Here is a 23,691-nt window from a genome sequence, read left to right as displayed (position 1 = left end):
ATCTACCTCTCCTAGCTCCCCCGGCCTCTCTCCCCTAGCTCACGCTCTTTACTTCTGCTGAGCTTTCTAAGAAAGAGCTTGAAGAAACTGAGCTCTTTACTCCCAGACTCAGGTATCTGCCCTTTCTGTTCCCTCTGCCTGGATGCTCTTCCCCTAAATCTTTTTTTTTTAACATTTATTTATTTTTGAGAGAGAGAGAGAACACGCGTGAGCGGCAGAGGGGCAGAGAGGGAAGGAGACACAGAATCCGAAGCAGGCTCCAGGCTCTGAGCTGTCAGCACAGAGCCTGACGTGGGGCTTGAACCCACGAACCATGAGATCATAACCTGAGCTGAAGCTGGATGCTTAACCGACTGAGCCACCCAGGTGCCCCTCTTCCCCAAATCTTCAGACGCCACCTCCCTTGGAAGTCCTTTTGCTGCCACAGTGGCTGTGACCTCAGGGCCTACAGCTTTAGCCGCTCTCTTTCACCTACTCTGTTTTCCTCCCAGCACTATGACAACCTGAAATTGCTCTCTGTACATATGCATGCTTATTCCTTCCCCCAGGCATGTGTGCCCACATAAACACACACACACACACACACACACACACACAGGGCAGGCTCCTCGAGGGGCAGTAATTTGCCCATTCTGCAGGCCTGTAACAGTGCCAAGAATGTGGTAAATGCTCAGAAAATATGGGGCAAATGGATACAGGGAAATGTAGGCAAATGGCATTTCTCCTTTTAACCGCTGTCCCCCACCCCCCGCCAGCTACAATTCTGCTCTTTCTCCCACCACGCCACCCATGGAAAAAACACAGAACAACCATTTAGGGAGCTTGAAATTGTTTAGAAAGAATGATGTATCATGAGTAGGCAGGACCAAATACCCTAGAAAATATTGGCATTTTTAGTAGGGGAAAAGTCGCATGAGCTGGAGACATGCCAGAAAAACACAGCATCAGACTATTTAGGTCTTACAACACCACAACCTAATTACACATCTAAGTGTGTGTGTATGTGTGTGTTTTTTTAATTTAAAAATGCTGTTAATGCTAAATGCCCACTGGATCTCACACTGTCTTGCTCTTGCAACCTAATGAATCATTTATAGTCACATGAAATCTGGGTGTTAAGTTTTCTGAGTAACAACATATGGCTGGGGCCAACTTTAATAAAACAGAGTTAGATTGGCTGCAATAAGGCACCAAAAACAGTGTGTGTGTGTGTGTGCCCAAGTGAGCGAGAGAGAAAATGCTCAAATCTAGTAGATTAGCAGCTTCTCTCCAGCTTTTGCACAATTGAGACAAACTCTTCAGAGCTCTCTCACCGCTGCTGCCCTCTACATAGGCCAACAAAAGTACTAAATAAAGCCTATAAATTTAGTGCAGACATATTTGGGTATTCGCTAATCAGGCTTGCTAATGCTGAAAAGCAGTTGACAGATTTGAAGACTCAGCAATTCCTACCGAAGAATAAAAACCTTCATCTGTAATACATGGTTTCTATGACATCTTTGAAATTCCCAGCCCAGAGTAAATGTTAACACACTTCTTCTAGGGGAAGGTTCCTCTCTCAGCCAGGTAATGTGGTAGAGGGTTGTTACTCTGACGCACTCCTGCTTCCCTCTTTGTAATATTCATAAAATAAATGGGAAAGGATTAGAAACGTGTGGGCTGAATGCAATCTTGCCTCTTGATGCTTAATCTTGAGGTTTGAAAGCCCCTTACAAATTAAGCCAACCCCTCAGACACCATGCCCTTCCCTCATAGCCACTAAGAGAAGAAATTACATTTTCGTTCCGAGGGTCTGGGTGTAAGCCCAAGGTCATATAGACGTCATCATGCATGGCTCTCTGATCTCTCATTTCTAGGGCCTTTCTGGAGTAAAGAATATACCAACTGCTTATTTCTTCCCTGCAGCCAGAGTTCTGTTCATGGGAATAGTATCCATTAAGCATCTCGCCAGCCACATGACGTGACCATTTGAAATAGAAATGAAGCCACTTTGTCCTTTTGGCACAGAGAGGCTCTTACTTCCTCTGCGAATACCCTTCCTTAACCCCGACACAAAATATTTATCGAGTAGTTACTATGTGCCAAGCCCTATGCTAGGAGGTATTGGGTACACAGATTATGCATGATGGATTGTGACAACTGCCTCAAAGGGTTTACAGTCTAACTGGGGCAGAGAGAAAACAAGATGTGAAATAACGATCAGGAAGAATAGGGTATAAATCCCAGCTGGGTTAAGGGTCAGGAGATGCCTCCTGAAAAGAATATCTCAGCCATGATGGATTAGCTCACTGTTCTGAAATACTCCCTCCCTGTGCCCATGCTCCTGATCTTGACTTGAAGCCTCATCAAGCGATGTGTTGGCCAACAGAATGTTGTAGATATCACTTAACTAAAAGATCAAAATGCACTTGCCCTTATAGGCTTGCTTTCCTGTACCTCTGCCATTGCCGTGAGAACGATATGTCCCAGCTAACCTGTGGGGACAGGAGGATAAAGGACACACGGAGCAGTCACCTGGCCAGCCTGCAGCTTGAAACAGAGTCCCCCGGCTGTGCCCAGCCCGCGTCAGCTGTCCCACAGGTGGGAGGGAACCCAGCGGGGATGGACAGAGCTGCCAGCCGATGTGTAACCTGGAGTTGCCCACCCGTGACTCAGAGAACAAAGGTGCCTGGCCAGAGCTCGGACTACCAGGAAGTTCAGTAGGAAGTTAAGTAACCGCTGGAGCACAGCAGTTGGAGTCCTAGGAAGCTGGAACAGCCGGAGTCCTAGGAAGTTAAGTAACAGCTGGAGCCCAGAAGTTGTACAAGCAAAATAAAGGAACTTACACTTGTATCTAAAGCGATGGGAAGCTGAGGGTTTTAAATAAAGGAATGAGGTGATCAGATGTGGTCTTAGGACGGCCACTGTGGCTCTGGGTGGAGAATGGGTTAGGAAGGGTCAAGACTGAAGGCAGGGAGGTATGTTTGGTGGCCTCTGCAGAAATCCAAAAGGAAATGATGGTGGCTTGGATGAGGGTAACAGCTGTGAGAGGTGACAAGAAGGGATCTGAGAGGAATGGAAGAACCAATGGTGATTCTCTGTGCGCTGGAGGGACCGAGATTCTCTCAGGATTTCTTTTTTCCTCTCTTTTAAAAAAAAACATTTCTTTAATGTTTCTTTTTGAGAGTGAGAGAGCATGAGCTGGGGAGCGGCAGGGAGAGAGGGGGACAGAGGATCCAAAGCAGGCTCTGTGCTGACAGCAGAGAGTCTGATGTGGGGCTCGAACTCATGAACCGTGAGATGATGACCTGAGCCAGAGTCGGACGCTTAACCGACTGAGCCACCTGGGTGCCCCCGGGTTTCCAACTGTAAATAGGGGGAGCGTGATGCAGGAACCGTAATGGATGTGCCGGGTGCCTTCAGAGGACAGCTGTGTTCACGCACTCGCCTTGAGTGGTGAGATAAAACGAATGATCAAACATTGCCATCCTCCCTCTGCCCGCACACCACACGCTCTTCCCCCCATCAGACCTTGTGCAGGCTTCAAACTGGGTGCAAATATCACTTCCTCTATGAAGCCTCTCTGACACCTGCCCCACGCCCTAGACAGATTTCCTTCTTCCCTCCTCCGTCGTCCCATAGCGTTTCTGCTTATTACGTCCTGGGAACTGTTCCGAGGGCGCTATCTGTATTCAGGCGTCAGCCCTTCCCGGCCCAGCGGTAGCACGTTTGAGGGCTTGTGTTCGTTACGGGGCTCCCGGGGGGGACCCAAGGATGCCTCACCTCATGTGCCTGATGTGGGACAGGATGAGGAGGAGCTGGGCCAGACGCCGGTGCTGCTGTTGCAGAGTCAGGCCCGCTTTGGCCATCAGGTGGATCAAGGTGTCTGTGATCTTGTCCAAGACACGATGGATATGGTCCTTCTCTTCCAGAGACTTCAGGGTGCTGGACAGAAATGTGTACACTCCTGAATGCGCAGAGAGAGAGTGAGACAGAGAAACTCCAAGACGACGAGGTCTAGGAGACTGGCAGCATGTGCGGGATGTAAAACCCAGCCAGCGCCAGTGCCCCCCGCCCCCACCGCCCCTGGCACAGCAGGGCAGAAGTCTGGGACCCGTTCCATCTGAGCAACGGCACGAAATTCCTACTCAGGATACACGTCTGAGAACACCGAGAAACCTATCAGGCCTCTCGCGTGTGCGCCAATTTCTGGGACTTGTCATCACGATCCCCAGGAAAGGCACTGTTAGCCTTGGGGTTGTAATGGTTATACCAGCCGCTCCTTCTCTGTCCCGTCTGACATCAACATAAACTATCCCACTAACGCTGACGACAAACCCCTGAGAGAGGCGTTATTCCTCTCCCATGAAGAAAACAAAGGGCAGAGAGATGCATGAACCTGCTAAGAAAACTTAGGACAAAGCAGAGCCGGGAAGGAAGCCCAATGCACTGACTCCACATGTGATCATTATCATGTGACATTCTGGTGAGATGCACAGACAGCAAGAATGACTTGTGAAGTGACTGACAGGTAATTTTCCCAGGTAGGATCTACCTTGCTGTTATGTTTCAGATGAGGCTTAGGCCCTTCCTACTTTTCCTCCTCAACTGAAAGGTTTATGGCGGGTGGGCGCAGAGGACCACGGGAACTGTTGTTTTTCACTGGGAGGCGTGTTTTGTTTTGTTTTGTTTTTTTCCCTCTTGCCTTTCTTCTGGAAACATATCCTACTCCCTGGGCCACAGGTAGACTCAGGACTGAAATGAGACAATCAGGGGATACCTGGGTGGCTCAGTCAGTTGGGCATCTGACTTCAGCTCAGGTCATGATGTCACAGTTTGTGAGTTTGAGCCCTGCATTGGGCTCCCTGCTGTCAGCACAGAGCCTGCTTCAGATCCTCAGTCTCCCTCTCTCTCTGACCCTCTCGGGCTCATTCTCTCTCTCTCTCTCTCTCTCAAAAATAAATAAACATTAAAAAAAAAAAAAAAAAGAAATGAGACAATCAGGCCACTCTATTCTTTGGGACAGTATTAGCCCTGAGCTAGACAGTCAGAGCTTTTTCTGGAGTTGTATATGGACGTTGTGAAACAGAAACTCTTTCCTCTAGATTGCTGAGCTTGGAGGGTGAGAATAGTGACTCTCAGGTGTGGCACCTTCCCTGCTCATGGAGCTCCCACGTGCAGAACAGAGCTGAGCAACAGAATGCAGAAGTAATAGTTATATGAGGGGTACGGGGGAAATCCCGGTTCAGGCACAAGGTCCTATTCTTACATTGTTTTCTTTTGACCTTATAACTTCTATAGCATCCTTTCTAACACATGAATCCATAAATTCCCTTTTAAAAACTTCTTTTAACATTTATTTATTTTTGAGAGGCAGAGCACGAGCAGGGGAGGGGCGGAGAGAGGGAGACACAGAATCGGAAGCAGGCTCCGGGCTCTGAGGTGTCAGCACAGAGCCCGATGCGGGGCTCGTACCCACGAACCGTGAGATCATGACCTGAGCCAAAGTCAGACGCTCAACCAACTGAGCCACCCAGGCGCCCTATAAATTCCCTTTTTTGTTCAAGACAGTGTGAGCTGGTTTCTGTCGCCTGTAACAAAAAGAATCCTGATCATCTGAGTTGGGAACTCAGCCCAAGGACCAGAGGAAGGTGAGTGATAAAGAGGCGGCAAGTATTCAGAGCAAGAGGAGGGCAGGATGGGTCAATCCTGTCGTAGGACCACAAAGATGGATTTTCTATCAAGTAAACACTCCAGAAACAAACTCCATTCCGCCGAATCATACCGTCCTACAGAGAGCAGATGATGCTGTATTTTTCTCCAGGTGATGCATTATGTATTTAGCAACATCTCTTTCAGTCTTATTTCTTCTCAGCCCACTGGCCCCTTCATAAAGAGATTTCTTCTCCTCCCCATCCTCTCCCCATTCTCACTGGTACCTTCAAGCTAAGTCCCCTACGTTTATTAATGCCTGACTTTGTACTGCTACAATTCTTTCCTTTAGCAGACTGTGATGTGATGACAGTTACTGCCCACACTGCAACCCGGAGGTCGGCGATGGGGAAAATACCTATGCAGTGGAACTCATCGTAAACAGTGGTAATTGCCCAGAATGGAAAATGGCTAAGCTTTAGAACAAATACAACAACAACAACAAAACCAGGATGGTCGGGATCTTGGCTTACATGCAGTTGAATACAATAATGTAGCTTTTCGTACCCAGAGGCACTTGGATCCAAAGCAAATAGACCACAGAATGAGTAAGCAATAGACAGGCAGTGAAATAAGGAAGAAATTGCCGGATTCCTTCACTTAACGTTCCATGTGAACTGTTGACAGAGAAAGAACGTGTCCGTTAGGAATTGGGCAACTGTCCAGTGGCCTCGGGGTTGGCCTGGAAGTGATGGATGGCAGGAGGGTTGTGCACCAGTGGGTTAGGGTGAGGGGCACCTCCGAGCGTCCCCCCGCCCTGCCTCGCACTTCCCTCTCTGTTACCACACACGTTCTAGCCTCCCGTCTCCCAGAGGCCCTGCATCTGGCTGTATGTCCTGGGAACCTGCCCAGGCCACAGAGCTGAGTTAATCCAACTTGGATGATGCGTTTTCTACCAATTTCCTTTTTTGTCACCACCCGGGATGCTGGTCTCATTCACCAATAATCCTGTTCTGGATCAAGAGAACCACAGAATCGAGGAGCAACCTGCTTCAAGGTGACATCCAGCCACACGGTTCTTCTTCCTTGTGCACCCAGGGGTAGAATTTCAGACTCCTTCTGCTTGAATCTCAGACACCTTGAGAGCCAGCCTCACATCACGCTCTTCCCAGTGAAAGAACCGTGGCCCTCAGACTGCAGGGTGGGAAGTTTTCTCTGGGGCTACTGATCGCCCATCTTCCTTCAGGTGCCTGCACACATCAATTCTTTCCTTTAGCTGACTTTCATTAGGGGCCTACTGTGTGCACGCACTATGTTACTTAATAGGGATTCCAAGTCCTATTTTAAGTGTTAATGGCTTTTTAAATGATTTATTATTTTTTGAGAGAGAGAGAGAGAGCACAAGTGGGGAGGGGCAGAGAGAGAGAGAGGGAGACACAGAATCCGAAGCAGCCTCCAGGTTCTGAGCTGTCAGCACAGAGCCCGATGTGCGGCTCGAACTCATGAATGGTGAGATCATGACCCGAGCCGAAGTCAGTCGCTTAACTGATGCAGCCACCCAGGCGCCCCAAGTGTTAATGTTTTACGTGCAGATATTGCCTGTGGAGAAAGAATTTTCTTAACACCGACTCGAGATGCAGTCCATTCGCAGAACAAGCCTGTTTTTCTAGTCCTGTTTTGGCACGGATACAGCTTATCATTTCATCCTTGTCAGCAGATGCTTCCTAGCTGTGTAAATATACTCAGAAATAAAAATACAGTCCTGTTGAAATGCCAATAATTGACAACAGCAGCCATCATCCTTTTGGGCTTTTCTGGCAAAATGTGGTCCATGTTTGTTGCCTGCTGCCCCTAAGGGGGCGTTTGAAAGAAACAACAGAAATTCAAATTCCCAGAATGCTTCAGGTGCTCCGGCGAATGCAAAACCGGGCTGCTGGTAATTTCCATATCCCAGGTGGTCCCCGCCACCCTCGATGGCTGCACCACTGTGCCCAACAGCACAGAGCCAGTGATCAGACAGTGAGAGCCTTCAGAAATATTCTTGCACCAAGGCAGGTTTTGCAACTCCCAGAGCTGCTCCAAATCCCAAAGATGGAAAAAACCAATCTGTGTGTCATCATCCAGTCTTGAAGTGTTATTAGCAAATCTGAGCTTCTCCATATTCTGAATCTTGGCCAACACCAGGAGATGTAGGAAGAGTCTGTGGAGAAATCTGGTGGTAGAAAAGAATGGGGAGCGAGACCACAAGGACACCCCCATATATAAGAGATCTCAGTTCAATCTTTCTCACACTCTCTTGCTCTCACCGACTCTGAATTTCACTCTCTCCTCTGATTCTGCTTGGATGCTCTCCCTCTGCCTTCTTCCTTTTTTCTCTTCACCCCACAGGAACCTCTCCTTACCCCTATCACTTTTCCAGATAATAGAGACCTCCGGAAGCTGGAGGAATGCAGGCATGGACCCTGCAGGGCATATATGTATGTGGTCGTGCCCAGAAGGGAGCATAGCACAACCAACCATTGCCCTCCACTGGTGGGCACATCTAATTGTTCTAAACAAATGAAGAATGCTGAGGCCATGGTTTACCAGATGCTTAAGGCCAAATTCTTCAAGCAAGGACACATGTTTTCTTTTCCAAAAGGAAGAATGTGACACTGGACCCTGGGAGAATCCTTCAGCCTATGGTAGTTTGACCAAATTAAAAAAAAAAAAAAAAAAAAAAAAAAAAAAAAAAACACAACTCAAAGGGAAAAATTAGCAAAGAAAACCCCTCAAGTCCACGACTATAAGTAGTCCGGGCCAGCAAGCTGCCACTCTCCTTGCAGGGACTTCTCTTTTTATCCTGTTCACCCAGTGATTAATCCGCAGGTCAGCCTTTAGGGGTTTTAACTGTAAAACAAGTAATGAGCATGTCTGCTCAGAAGGGCAGTTTTGTGCAGTTTTGTTTTGTGCTCCCTCCACGACTGCTGGTCTCCTAGGGGATAGTACTGCCCCTTGTGGAGTGTTGTTGGGACAGTTTGTGGTTGCTACAGCCACTTAGTGGGAGAGACCTGTCGGATGTCCTACAAAGTGTCAGACAGTCCCAAATAATGAATGGTTTTTTTTCTTAAATGTATTAACGAATCAATCCTACTACAAACAATTTTTTAATACTTATTTATTTTGAGAGAAAGAGGGAGACCTTGAGTGGGGGGGGGGAGAGAGAGAGAGAGAGAGAGAGAGAGAGAGAGAGAATCCCAAGCAGGTTCCATACTGTCAGCACAGAGCCCAACAAGGGGATCCATCTCATGGTTCATGAGATCATGACCTAAGCTAAAATCAAGAGTTGGACACTTAACCAACTGAGCCACCCAGAAACCCCTACAAATAAAAATTTTGCAGTGAAAAGTTCTGAAAAGCTTCTACAAAGGCTGTACAAAAAAAAGTCCAGTATTCAGTTTGGCTATAGAAAGGGAAGCTTAAATGGAATACCTTTTCTCAAAATTAGTAAGTAATTTATTCACTTTATGCAGCCAGTTGAATGTATTACATAAGCTGTCCAACTATACACGTTTTTAGTGCAGGTATACAGGTGCCACAAAAGCAACACAACTGGTTGCAATATATAGAACAAGACTTAAGATTCTTCTAAACAAAATTAGAATCAACTATTACAAAACATTAGACATTAATGAAATACTGTGTTATTGCTCCTATGTGTTTTTAAATAATTTTTTGGCATACTAAGAAATACACTTTGTGAAAAGCACATATTAAAATTATTTTGGAGTTCTTGTCTTTCTGTCTTGGACTAACATTGTCCCACAGACTTTTTGATCACCTCTTGTATGTATTACTGTTTATTTTTCCAATTCATTATCTCTTTTCCACTGCTTAGCCAAGGGATATGATCTCCAAAGTCTTTTTAAGTTCTATACACTGAATATCTGGAATTTGTGAGCTTTTAAGATAGGATATATGTTCATATAAGAGACTTATTTCATATCTAAGGACATAACATTCTATACACTGAATATCTGGAATTTGTGAGCTTTTAAGATAGGATTTTTGTTCATATAAGAGACTTATTTCATATCTAAGGACATAACATTCTATACACTGAATATCTGGAATTTGTGAGCTTTTAAGATAGGATTTTTGTTCATATAAGAGACTTATTTCATATCTAAGGACATAACACAGATGGAAAGAGAAGGGATGAAAAAAGATATTCCATGCCAACAGACAGGAAAAGAAGGTGGGTGTAGCTGTACTTATATCAGAAAATATACATTTTAGAATAAAAACTTTAAGAAAAGACAGGACATTACATAATAATAAAAGTATTGATCCAACAAGAGAATGTAATACTTGTAAATATCTATGCACCCAAAATAGGAAGTCCTAAATATATAAAGCAAAGGTTAACAGACATAAGGAAGCAATATAATAGCAGGGGACTTTAACACCTCACTTACATCAATGGATATATCATCCAGACAGAAAATCAATAAGGAAACACCAGCCTTAAATGATATATTAGACCAGATGATCATAATGGATATACAACAGAGCATTCCATCCAAAAGCAGCAGAATACACATTCTTCTCAAGTGCACATGGAACATTCTCCATGACAGATCACTTTATAGGCCACAAAACAAGTCTCAGTAAACTTAAAGAAGACAAAGCATGTTTTCTGACCATAATGGTATAAAGCTAGAAACGAAGTAGAAGAAAAAAACTGGAAAAATCACAAATACATGGAGATTAAACAACATGCTACTAAAGAACCAATGCATCAGTGAAGAAATAAAATATCTTGAGACAAATGAAAATGGAAATACAATGATTCAAAATCTATGGGATGCAACAAAAGCAGTTCTAAGAGACAAGTTCATAGCAATACAGGCCTACCTCAAGAAACAAGAAAAATCTCAAATAAGCAATCTAACTTCACACCTAAACGAACTAGAAAAAAAGAACCAATGAAGCCTAATGTTAGTAAAAAGGAAATAAATAATTAAGATGAGGGGCACCTGGGTGGCTCAGTCAGTTAAACAGCTGACTTTGGCTCAGGTCATGATCTCACAGTTCGTGGGTTCGAGCCCTGCATCAGGCTCTGTGCTGACAGCTCAGAGCCTGGAGCCTGCTTTGGATTCTGTGCCTCCCTCTCTCTGTCCCTCCCCCACTCATGCTCTGTCTCTGTCTCCTCCCTTTCAGAAATAAATAACCATTTAAAAAAAAGAAATAATTAAGATCAGAGCAGAAATAAATAAAAACTGAAGCAAATAATAAAAAAGAGCGATGAAACTATGAGCTGGTTCTTTAAAGATAAACAAAATTGACAAACTATCTAGATTCACCAAGAAAAAAGAGAGAGAGAGCACAAATAAATACATTCAGAAATGAAAGACAAGTTATAACTGATATCGCAGAAATACAAAGGATCATAAAAGACTGCTATGAATAATTATGTGCCAAAAAAATTGGACAATCTAGAAAAAAAATAAATTCTTAGAAGCATACAACCTCCCAAGATTGAATCATGAACAAACAAAATCTGACCAGAGATCATATGCTAGAGATTCAGTGATATTTATCAATTTAGTATAATTTTTAGTGAAATCTACTAGAAGTTCTAGAAGGTAAAAACGTGGTATGTCAATACATTCAAGCTGACTCAAAGGACAAATCCTTTAATGATTTCAGATGGTGAAACTGACAAACTGATTCAACTGACCTGAGAAGAAATCTTAAATGTACACTTTTTAAGAAAATAATTTAAGTGGCAGCCATGTGTCTCAGTTTTTTATTGAAGTATAATTGACATACAATATTATATTAGTTTCAGATGTACAACATAGTAATTTGATACTTACATTTATTACGAAATGATCACTGCAGCAAGTCTCATCGCCATCTGTCGCCACACAAAGTTCTTACAATATTATTGACTATATGCCCTGTCTGGATGTTACATCCAGTTTATCTTATAACTGGAAGATTGTACCTTTTAATTTCCTTCACCTATTTCGTCCATCTCCCCACCTCTTCCCCTCTGGCAATCACCAGTTTGTTTTCTGTATCTAGGGCTCTGTTTCTGTTCTACTTTGTTTCTTCATTTGTTTTGCTTTTTAGATTACACATATAAGTGAAATCCTTTGGTATTTTTTTTTTCTCTGACTCCTTCCACTTACCATAATACCGTCTAGGTCTATCCATGCATCTTGTTGCAAATGGTAAGATCTCATTACTCTTTATAGCAGAGTAACATTCTATTGTATGTCTATACCACATCCTCTTTATCCATTCACCTATAGATGGACACTTGGGTCGCTTCAATATCTTGGCTGTTGTAAACAATGCTGCGACGAATGCAGGAGTGTGTGTATCTTTTTGAATTAACATTTTCATTTCCTTTGAATTCTTCGAATTCCAGCGATCCTCCAAAAAGAATTGCTTTTGGAGGATTGCTGGAACATACGGTAGTTTTATTTTTAATTTTTGAAGGAAACTTCATACTATTTTCCGCGGTGGCCGCACCAATTTACATCTCCACCAACAGCGCACGAGACTTCTCTTTTCTCCACATCCTCTCCAGCACTTGTTATTTCTTGTCTTTCTGATAATAGGCATTCTGACAGGTGTGAGGTGGTAACTCACTGTGGTTTTAATTTGCATTTCCAAGACGACTCATGATGTTGAGCACCCATTCATGTGCCTGTTGGCCATCTGGGTGTCTCCTTTGGAAAAAAGTCTATTCAGGTCCTTCTCCCATTTTTTGAAATTGGATTGTTTGGCTTTTGCTATGTATTTCGTGTATCTTGGATATGCACTCCTAATAAGGGGGACACTTTATTTGCAAATATGTTCTCCCATTCAGTGGGATGTCTTTTCATCTTTTCGATGGTTTCCTTCATTGCGCAAGGGCTTTTAATTTAACGTAGTCCCATTTGTTTGTTTTATTTTTTTTTTTGAGTTTATTTTGACAGAGAGACAGAGAGTGCAAGCAGGCGAGAGGCAGAGAGAGAGGGAGACGGAGAGAGAATCTCAAGCAGGCTCCACACCATCAGTGCGGAGCCCAATGCAGAGCTTGAACTCACACACCATGATCTCATGACCTGAGCAGAAACTGAGTCGGATGCTTACCCCACTGAGTGACCCAAATGCCCCCTTCCATTTGTTTATATTTGCTTTTGTTGTCCCTTACGGAGGAGACAGATCCAAAAAAAAATAATTCTAAGACCAATGTCAAGGAGCTTACTGCCTATGTTTTCTTCTAGGAGTATTATGGTTTCAGGTCTTACATTTAAGTTTTCAGTCTATTTTAAGTTTATTTTGTATAGGCTATAATAAAGTGATTTGGTTTCACTCTGTTGCCTGTAGCTTTTATATATGAAATTGCAGTTGTCGGGGTGAGGGGTGCTGGGCAAGATGGGTGAACGGGAGGAGATACATGCTTCCAGTTATGGAATGAATAGGTCACAGCAATAAAAGGCACAGCGTGAGGAATGTAGTCAATGATACTCCAATAGTGACATGTGAGGTCAGATGGTACCTACACTTGTGATGAGCACATCACAATGTCCAAACCTGTTGATCATTATTACCCTGTACACCTGAAGCTAATGTCACATTGTGCCGGGGCACCTGGATGGCTCAGTCGGTTGTGTATCTGACTCTTGATTTCAGCTCAGGTCATAATCTGGCACTTCATGAGTTCAAGCCCCACATCGGGCCCTGTGCTGACAGCTCAGAGCCTGGAGCCTGCTTCAGAATCTGTGTCTTCCTCTCTCTCTGCCTGTTCCCCACTTGTGCTCTGTCTCTCTCTCTGTCTCTCTCTCTCTCTCTCTCAAAAATAAATAAACATTAAAAAAAAGTCACATTGTGTGTCAACTATACCCAAATTAAAAAAAAATTCCAGTTAAAAATTTTTGTAATAAATAATATTCTAGCCTTATACCTTTTAGGATAAATTCATTATGGATCTATGTTTTGCTTAAAAGCCTTATTTAGGTTAGTTGTATCAGTAATATAGAAGGAAGCAGCCAGGGTTCTGATTCTCCAATCCCACAAACAGTCAATTACGAGGTTTCTGAGGTCAAGATGTTCTGGAGGGACATTAAAAAAATTTTTTTTGTTAATATTTATTTATTTTTGAGAGAGAGACAGAATGACTGAGGAGGGGCAGAGAAAGAGAGAGGGAGACGCAGAATTTGAAGGTAGCTCAGGCTCTGAACTGTCAGCACAGAGGCTGACATAGGGCTCGAACCCACGAACCGTAACTGAAGTCAGTTGTTTAACTGACTGAGCTACCCAGGAGCCCCTGAAGGGCCATTTGATGGAAAATGTGCAGCCCATCTATCACACAGGAATCTATTCACAAGGTTCCATGCAGAATTCCTAGTCCCAAGGAGCTGGCCTGGCCTTGAGGTTTCATTTTTTCCCCAGGGAAGGTAGGCCAAAATAGTCGGCATAAATTCATTTCCCTGGACCTTTCCTTTTCTTGCTTGGCATCTTAAGGGCAATGGAGCAACAACACAGAGCAGGAAGCAGCTCTTACACATTGGAGCAGACTGTATTTTCCAATGTGACCACTACAACATCTCCTATCCAACATGCTGCTCAACAACATGATCCTGACACTCTTCCCACAGAGGTGTCCAATCTATGCCCTCCTTTGAGTCTGGGCGGACCCATGACTTGCTTGTAATTAAAAAAAGGGGGAGGGCTGGAAGTGATACTGTGTGGCTTCTAAGGGGTTATCCTATTAGGCCATGCAGCTTTTGCCTTGTCAGCTGGGACAGCTGCTTCTGGAGCCCTTGCCACCTTCTAAGAGGTACACTGCACCAGGCTGTGTGGGAGTTACGGGAGAAACCATAGGTACGCATTTTAGTCAACAGCTCCAGTTGATGTCCTAGCCAGCAGCCAGCATCAATTGCTACCGTGTGAATAAAGGCACACATCAAGATGACCACGCCTACAATTACCAAATTATCCCAACATTATGAGGCTCCCCATCTGAGGCGCTAGACATTGTGGAATAGAGACAAGATGTTCATTCTGTACCCTATACAAATTCATGGCCAAGAGAATCCAAACTTTTTTTTTTAACTTGTTATGTTTTGGGGGTAATTTATTACACAGTAGCAGTAGGCATAATATAGCTGGGTATCTGCACAAAACACTTTGAAGGGAAAATGATAGGCAGATTAGAGATTGGGCTCCTGTTCTGGTGTACCTGAATACTCTCTACACATTATAAACCCTATTGCCTATCAATGCCTTAATCCAGCCCTTGACCTTCATCCTTGGTACAACTGGTAAGGGTTTTAACTCATCCTGTCAGATACTGTGTGCAGTTAACAACTTTCATTGGAAGCTATTACACCTGGCCACTGTCCAGCTGATCCATCTCAAAACATATGGATCTTCCCCTAACTGGCAACCCAAACTATCTGCATCTGGTCTCTCACCAGAGTATAAAACACTCTGAATTCTTGGTTGAACAATCCTTACCCAGTCCCAATTGTGAGAAATAGACTTTGTAGAGATTTGCCCGGAGGAGAGTGTTTTATGTTATACAACTGGTCTATTTGCTTTTATTTTTATTAAAAGTCTATGAACCTTATAATGGAATGTGTTCTCATCTGTGCTTTGGCCAAGTGAAGGAGATTTAGAGCCAAATTTGTGGCCCATTCCTAAGAGCTGTACAGATGTACTTCTGTGCACTAATTAGGTTCCTGGATTTATTACTTTATTCACTTTATTTTCCTTTTTTACAGATTTTGTCAATTATTGGTCTACTCCCTTTGCATTACATAAAAGTAAGCCATTTCAAATTCTCTGTGGAATAGGCAATATGTGAATAAAAAAATGAAAAAGATATCCCTCCATCTTCTGCCAAATCAATAAACAGTGTTAGTGTGAATGCAAATGTTTACAAAACATCATTAAACATTCATCTGAGTGACTTAGCTTCAAATCCAGGAAAAAAAAGTGACGTGTGATCTAAGAATATATAATAAGCTGAAATGCATGTGAGCTCATCATCCTGAATTGAACGGCACAACTGTTCAAAACCCTATGATGTTCAGCACTGGTTGCTAACAGATGAACGTTGCACATTCTTGGTTCTGACTTGTATGTTTATCTCCAGAGTCACAAAATTTCAGATATACTTTTCCCCTTTTACCTAGATATAAAAGTGAAATGGCTGATAGTTCCCTCTGATTACTTCGGAAGAGATAATTAGTTTCAAAAATTACTGTTTTGAAGAGAAAAGTGGGCATCTAAATGGCACATATTCCTTAGGGTTATCAGTTTCTCCATTTCAAGTGAACACTACAGTAGATGAAAATTATATCAAAAAAGTGTCACATGACCATGACAGGTTTATCTCATTTTTCCTTGAGAAAGGTTATATTACATTGCAAAAAGGAGACACAGAATTCCAGAACTATAGATTTTAAAAGGGCCTACATTCATCTAATTCAGTAGTTTTCAAACTATTTTGAGGATCAAAACCCCTGAAAACTGTGAACCTCTTATAAAAACTTCATATATAAACTGGGTGTAGTAAAACTTTGGAAGCAGAAGAAATAAAGGTGTGGGGCTGGATCTCACTCACTCAGCTTCTCCTCCTTCACCAGAGTCTCCTTCTGGAACACAAGTCTTGAAACAGAAGAACATTTAAAAACCAACAATCTAAAAAGTGAGAAGGCAAGCCATACTGGGAGAAAATATTTACAAAAGACATATCTGATGAGGAAGGATTCTTATACAAAATATACAAAGAACTCTTAAAGGTCAACATAAGAAAATGAACAACCCAATTAAAAAATGGGCCACAAAATTAGAAGAATTATACTTAAATTTGTATGGAACCACAGAAGACCTGGAATAGCCAAAGCAATCGTAAGAAAGAACAAAGTTGGAGGTATCACAATCCCAGATTTCAAAATATACTACAAAACTGTAGTAATCAAAACAGAACGGTACTGGCACAAAAATAGACACACAGATTAATGGAACAGAATAGAGATCCCAGAAATAAACCCACATTTATATAGTCAATTAATCTATGACAAAGGAGGCAAGAATATACAATGGGGAAAAGACAGTCTCTTTAGTAAACGGTGTTGGGAAAACTGGATGGCTACATGCAGAAGAATGACACTGGAACACCAACACCATACACAAAAATAAACTCAAAATGGACTAGAGACCTAAATGTGAGAACTAAACCATAAAAATCCTTGAAGAGAGAGAGCACAGGCAGTAATTTCTCTAATATCAGACATAGCAACATTTTTTTAGATCTGTCTGTTAAGACAAGGGAAATAAAAGCAAAAATAAATTATTGGGACTGTATCAAACTAAAAAGCTTTTGCACAGCAAAGGAAACCATCAAGAAAACAAAAAGATAACCTACTGAATGGGAGATTTTTGCAAATGACATATACAATAAGGGGTTAATATCCAAAATATATTAAGAGATTATACAACTCAACAGACACACATGCAAACAAACAACCTGACTAAAAATGGGCAGAAAACTGGCACAGATCTTTTGCCAAAGAAAACATACAGATGGCCAACAGATTCGTGAAAAGATGCTCAGCATCACTAATCATTAGAGAATGCAAATCAAAACCCTAATGAGACATCTCTTCACAATTGTCAGTATGGGTAAAAATTAAGAAGACAAGAAGCAACAAGTATTGATGAGAATGTGGACAAAAAGGAACCCTCAGGGAATGTAAACTGGTGCAGCTACTGTGGAAAACAGTATGGAGGTTCCTCAAAAAATTAAAAATTGAAATACCATATGATCCAATTATTCCACTATTGGGTATTTACCCAGGGAAAACACAAACTCAAAAAGATGTATGCACCCCTATGTTTATTGAAGCATTATTTATAATCGCCAAGATATGGAAGAAACTTAAGTGTCCACCAACAGACAAATGAATAAGAAAATGTGGAATATTGCACAGCCATCAAAAGGAGATCCTGCCTTTTGAGACAAAAATGGAGGGTATACCTAGAGGGTATTAAGTGAAACAAGTCCAACTAAGAGAGACAAATTCCATATGATTCCATTCAAAATCAAATCTTAAAAAACGAATACACAAACAAAAAGCAGAATCAGACCTATAAACATGGAGCAAAACTGATGGTTGCCAAAAGGGAAGAGGTTTAGGAGGTTGGGCTAAATGGGTGAAGGAGAGAGGGAGATAGAGGCTTCCCATTATGGAACGAGAAAGTCACAGGAATAAAAAGCAGAGCATAAGGAATTCAGTGATACTGTAACAGTGATGTAATGGGACAGATGGTAGCTGTATTTGTGGTGAACATGGCATAATGTAAGAACTTGTCAAATCACTAAGTTTTACACCTGAAACTAACATAACCTTTGTGTATCAACTATACTCAAAAAAATAGGCAAAAGACCTGAATAGACACCTCATTAAAGGAAAAATATACAGATGACAAATAAGCATATGAAAAGATGCTAGGGGCGCCTGGGTAGCTCAGTCGGTTATGCATCCGACTTCAGCTCAGGTCATGATCTCATGGCTCGTGGGTTTGAGCTCCTCATTGGGCTCTCTGCTGACAGCTCAGAGCCTGGAGCCTGCTTCAGATTCTATGTCTCCCTCTCTCTCTGCCCCTCTCATTCTGTCTGTCTCTCTCTCAAAAATAAATAAACATTAAAAAATTTTTTTTTCATGAAAAGATGCTCCACATGATATGTCATTAAGGAACTGCCTATTAGAACAAGACACCTCTTAGAGAGCCCAAAATCTGGAACACTGACAACACCAAATGCTGGCAAGGATATAGGAAAACGGGAACTCTAGAAGGAATGAAAAATGGCAGAGCCTCTTTGGAAGACAGTTTGGCAGATGCTTACAAAACCAAATACACCCTTACCATAAGATCCAGTAATCATGCTCTTTGGTATTTACCCAAATGAGTTGAAAATCTATGTCCACGCAAAAACCTGCCGGGGGGATATGTACAGCACTGTTATTCATAATTTCTCAAACTTGGAAGCAATCAAAATGCCTTACAATAGGTGAATGGATACATCAACTATAGTACATCCAGACAATACAATCTTATTCAGCACTAAAAAGAAATGAGCTATCAAGCTATCAAAAGATGTGGAGGAATCTTAAACACATATTACTAAGTGAAAGAGGCCAATCTAGAAAGACTCTATGCTGTATGATTCCAACTACATGACATTCTAAGAAAAGGAGAAGTATGGAGAGAGCAAAAAAAGATCAGTGGTTTTCAAGGCAGGGACGGGGAGGACGTATGGGCAGAACACAGAATTTTTAGAGCAGTGAAACCACGCTGTTACTATAATGGTGGATATGTGCCATTTTCCATGTGCCAAAACCCACAGGACGTACAATACCAAGTGTGACTAATGTAAACTGTGGACTTTGGGTGATAATGGTGTGTAATACAGGTTCATCAATGGTACATCAGACGTTCTGGTGAAGGATTTTGATAGTAGGTGTTAGTGTGGGAAGAGGAGAAATCTCTGTACCTCTCACTCAGTTTTGCTCTAAACTGCTCTATCATGTACAACTGCTCAAAAAAATAAAGTCTATTAAAAATAAACAAAAATAAAAGTTTTTAATGTCCGAAACTCCCAAACCTGCTCCACTTCAGTTACTTTCAATCATTGGGAAACAGGCTCCAAGAGGTTAGGGAACCAGGCTAGTAGATGCTAGAAAGAGCTGAGAGGGGTTTTAGGCAGGGCAGCTAGGCTGGGCTTCCCTGGGATCACCCTGTCAGTCAGAGCTAGAGCCAGAACCCAAATATCCTTCACACCCAGTCCACTGCTCAGAAGCTACACAAAGAGTTTCTTAACTGCAAGGTTTGTGAAAAACTATAAATGATTGCCAAAGGACTCACCTCCAGAGATATTTGAAAAAAACTAATCATTTTCCTGGAATGACTTAGGAGCAATCCAGCTTTTCAGAACTGTGCAGGACAGCGTGGAGAAAGGAAGGAACACTGTGCACACGGACATCTTCTAAGAGTCTCTTTAATTAAGAACTTTCAACAAACCGTTGACAATGATTACTTTTGTGTGGCAGAATTGTGATTCCTTAGGAGATTATTTTTCTTGGTGGTTTTTCTGTATTTTCCAAGTTCCCTGTGTTGGGCATGTATGATTTTCATAATTTGGTGGAGAAAAATGTTATTAAAAATACAAAATCAAAGCCCCTTTCATTTCTATTATTTCATGAGCTTTGTCAATGCCTGGACTGATGAGAGAGAAACACAGCTGGTGAATGGAAATCCCAAGGAATAAGGAGCTTGCTGTAGGGATATTACTTATGACTCTTTTCATAATATTTCTATCATCCCTAAGGCTGTTCCCATTTCTGAAACTCTTCAAGGCTTGCTATTTTGACAAGAAGTAAAACTAACAAATTTGCCACTAAAGCTTCTGAGTTTATTTATTTATTTTTGAGAGAGAGAGACAGCAAGCAGGGGAGGGGCAGAGAGAGAGAGAGGGAGACAGAATCCCAAGCAGGCTCCATGCTGTCAGCACAGAGCCCAGTACGGGGCTCGAACCCACAAACAGTGAGATCGTGACCTGAGCCAAAACAAAGAGTGGGACACTTAACTGACTGAACCACCCAGGTGCCCCCTGAGAATAATTTTCCTAGTGGGAAATACTTCTGACATATCATCAATAACCCGAACTACATGTCTCAGTGCAAAAAAGATCAGCTTCAAGGATTAGCTTTTTGTCCCCAGAGGACTTGTAAGTTGGAATGCAAAGAAAGCGCAGCATTAAGGTTTTGCTAGAAGGTCCTGAGTGTTGGCTTTCACTGAACGTGAAGGTTATGTTACCTCGCTCAAAGAGTAACGCTTGCTATACTAAGGGAAAGAGCAGATACTTCACCTGTCAAGATGAAAATGAATTTTCCATTCCAGGGTTAATTCATCATTGCTGTTGATGCCAATTTGAAAGAGTAAAGAAACTGCTCCTGCCAGTCCCTTCCTGACACACATGCGTAGCCATCCTCAGGGTTGACTATTGTTCTGAGCTGGACCAGGTTTCCCAGCATCTGTCTGCTTCCAGGTGTGAGAATCTGGAGACTAGCCTGTACTCGGGGCATCCTTGGGGCATCGACAGCATTGGACAGGGCACTCTTGAACCAGCAGCCAATGAATAGCCTGTCTGGAGCAGTAGTGGGTTCACATGGTAAGCTGCCTCTTCTAAACTCATTATGGGCTAGGAAAGGTATGCCAGTCTCACAAAGGCCCAGAATCCAGAGCAAACGAAACCACTGGAGGAACCAGGTTTCTTTCCCTAGACGAGTTTTGAAGGGAGGGACACTTCCAGCCATTCAACCTGGTGTCTTTCTTTTTATAAATACCACTTTTAAAAAAATCAGTGGAAGGGATCAAGGGCAGAAGGTGAGACCAAAAATGCCAGCTCTTTGTGCACCTTGACAGTTTGGAAGAAGAGTAGTTCCCCAGCACAACGTCTGTATAAAGTCACAGACCTGAAACTTAACACAACAGGCATCTATACAGACAACAAAATAAACAAAATTCTCTACGTGATAATTTGCTTCAAAAGGAGTGAACTTGGGAGGTTCATAACATGATGCTTATAATATGACCTACGTAGAAATTGCTGACTATGAGTCTTTCACAAAAGAGGGCAGTAGCTGGGCAGGAGGAAGCTATCTGCTCTCTCCAACTGGCCAGCGGTCTGCACTCACCTCTGTCTCTCACGTTGCATGGTAAGGTTACATTCATGTAAAAGTGTAATTTGATAAGGCCTTCTGGAACAGTAGGTAACATGTACCAAGAGCCATAAGAATTTTTATGGCCTTTTACGAGCGACTCTACTCCTACAAACATCCAAAACCATAAGCAAATGTAGGCAAAGGACGTAATGAAAGAATGCAAAGCAAGCATAATTTATAACACCAAAAAAGAGAAAGCACTTAAATGTTTAACAGCATCAGGTTGTGGAATTAATGATGTTATATCCTCATGCATGATTACGCAGCCATTTAAAATCTTATTTTTAAAGAAAGTACATGAGCATAACACGAATTAAAATGCGTAAATACAAATATGGTTATATTCACGGTATGTCAAGGAAGGAAAATACTACCTCACACAAATGGAGTGTCGGTCTAAGTGGCATTGTTTTAAGAGCTAACTCATATTAGCAGGTAGGTGCTATTATGATCTGCATTTCATGGACAAGGAGACCAGAGTCTCCTGCTCTTACCCTTTCCACTATATTGCAATGAGGTACATCGCAATGTCCGAATGGTTGGTTGGCTTTGGGTTGTTGTTGATTTCCTTAGTGATGTATTTGGTATTCTTAAGTGACCTCAACTGAACATAAAGTTTTATAATCACAACTTTCTTTTTTAAAATATAAATTCTCTTTTTATATCTGTCTCTGTCTTTAGACCATGAGGACTTTGAGGTAGGAACTGCCTTAGTAATCACTGCTATTACTATCATTATTGGTATGACCACTGAGTCACCTTGATGGAACAGTCCTTAGGTGCCAGGGAGCAGTCCACGTGCCTCACTTCGTGGAAACCACAGGGTAAAAACTACTACAGATAAGGCAACTAAAGGCAACTGTGTATTTCCAGCACTTAGCACATGCCTGGAAAGTAGTGAATACTCAGTAAATGGTAGTTAAGCTAACAAATAATAGCTTATAACAGCCATGGATATCATTTGGTTCCATGGGGGTACTGATGTCTTTCTTATATGCCAGAAGAAAACTCAAACCCAAAAAGTAGATGTAACGTAAAAACTCAGAGAAAATAGGCCTGAGGTGGTCTGAATCTACCTCAACATACGGAAGTAGCCACACGCCCTCTCGGGGAAAGTGCTGGAGGAAGCTAAAGGAATGCTGTGCTCAGGGGCCCCATGGGAAGGGGGATGGGAAGACAGAAACTTGCAGCAGGAAGTCTGTTTCCCCATCTTTCTTTCACCAACAGAGAAGGAGTATGGAGCCACAAGGCCACGAGTGGAAGGCTAGACCAGAAGTGGGTCTTCCAACCAAGTGCAGGGATGTTTGGTTTAGACTAAAACTTTACAGGACAGTTCGACATTCCATTGAAATGTTTCAGGAAGCATACACATTCTATCATGGCTTTTACTTATTCAATGAGCATCTTGTGGGGAAAGATAAACCCATTAAAAACAATATTTTATTTTACTTGTGAGCTCGAGATATTAGTGGGATTTTATTGTCATTTTTCTCATGGTTTTCTTCAGTTCAAGTGTCAAAACACTTTTAAACTAGAGGCCGGGCATGAAGGTGAAAGGAGGGCACCTAAGGCCCTTCCAAATATAGGCCCTGAGTGTACTTCTAGTCCTTTGATTAGAACAGGGAGATCTTGACACCAACATCTTGGTAGGATATTTGATTGCCTAATAGTTTCCCTTTGGAAAAAAAAAAAAAGACTATACTAGTAATGATGCTATGATGTTTATATTTTTAAGCTATCTTGCTCTGTCATAACAAACACATAAGTTTGGCAGAACTGTTTATTTTTTCTTTTTACTGGTTGAGGAAACAAACGACAAGAAGTCCAGTGACTTGATGATATCCTCACTGCTAGATGAATGGTAAGGCCATTGCCCCTTGTCTTGCTTCTGACTCCAGCTAAGTCCTGCTCCTCCTCGAGATTTAGCTGACCTATCAGTTCCCATGCAGGGATCCTCCTGTCACGTGCTTATCTACATCACAGCCCTTATGTCATGATGTTGAAATAATGAGTCTATTATCTGTGGCCCCAGCTCTGACTCACTTTTATGTACAGTTCTGAGCACGAGCGGCTGCCTCCTCACTCTGCAGAATGGTTAGTTTCATGATACACTAGAGGACTCTTCTAATGTAGCTGAAATGTCATCATCTATACCAGTAGTTTTCAAACAAGGTTTCACATATTCCTGAGAATTAAAAATTTATTCTTCAAGGTCTTTAAATTGTCTTATAATTTTAGGATTTTGTGCTTTCATTGTAATGATATCTAAGAAATACCATTAAGA

At 42.2% G+C, this 23,691-nt stretch overlaps 1 protein-coding gene across 4 annotated transcripts in view; it reads right to left on the bottom strand.

Annotated features, from left to right (window-relative positions):
- Nucleotides 1-23,691, bottom strand: part of ESR1 (estrogen receptor 1) — a 427,462-nt gene that overhangs the window by 4,906 nt on the left and 398,865 nt on the right. For all 4 annotated transcript variants that reach the window (XM_058735672.1, XM_058735671.1, XM_058735670.1 and 1 more), the window contains exon 8: nt 3,763-3,946. In XM_058735672.1, the coding sequence (XP_058591655.1) occupies nt 3,763-3,946 (184 nt within the window). The remainder of the gene's footprint in view (nt 1-3,762; nt 3,947-23,691) is intronic.

The sequence above is a fragment of the Neofelis nebulosa genome, chromosome 6 (assembly GCF_028018385.1).
Source record: "Neofelis nebulosa isolate mNeoNeb1 chromosome 6, mNeoNeb1.pri, whole genome shotgun sequence".
NCBI lineage: Eukaryota > Metazoa > Chordata > Mammalia > Carnivora > Felidae > Neofelis > Neofelis nebulosa.
Note: the sequence above shows the minus strand (reverse complement) of the source record. Positions and strands in the feature narration are given on the sequence as shown.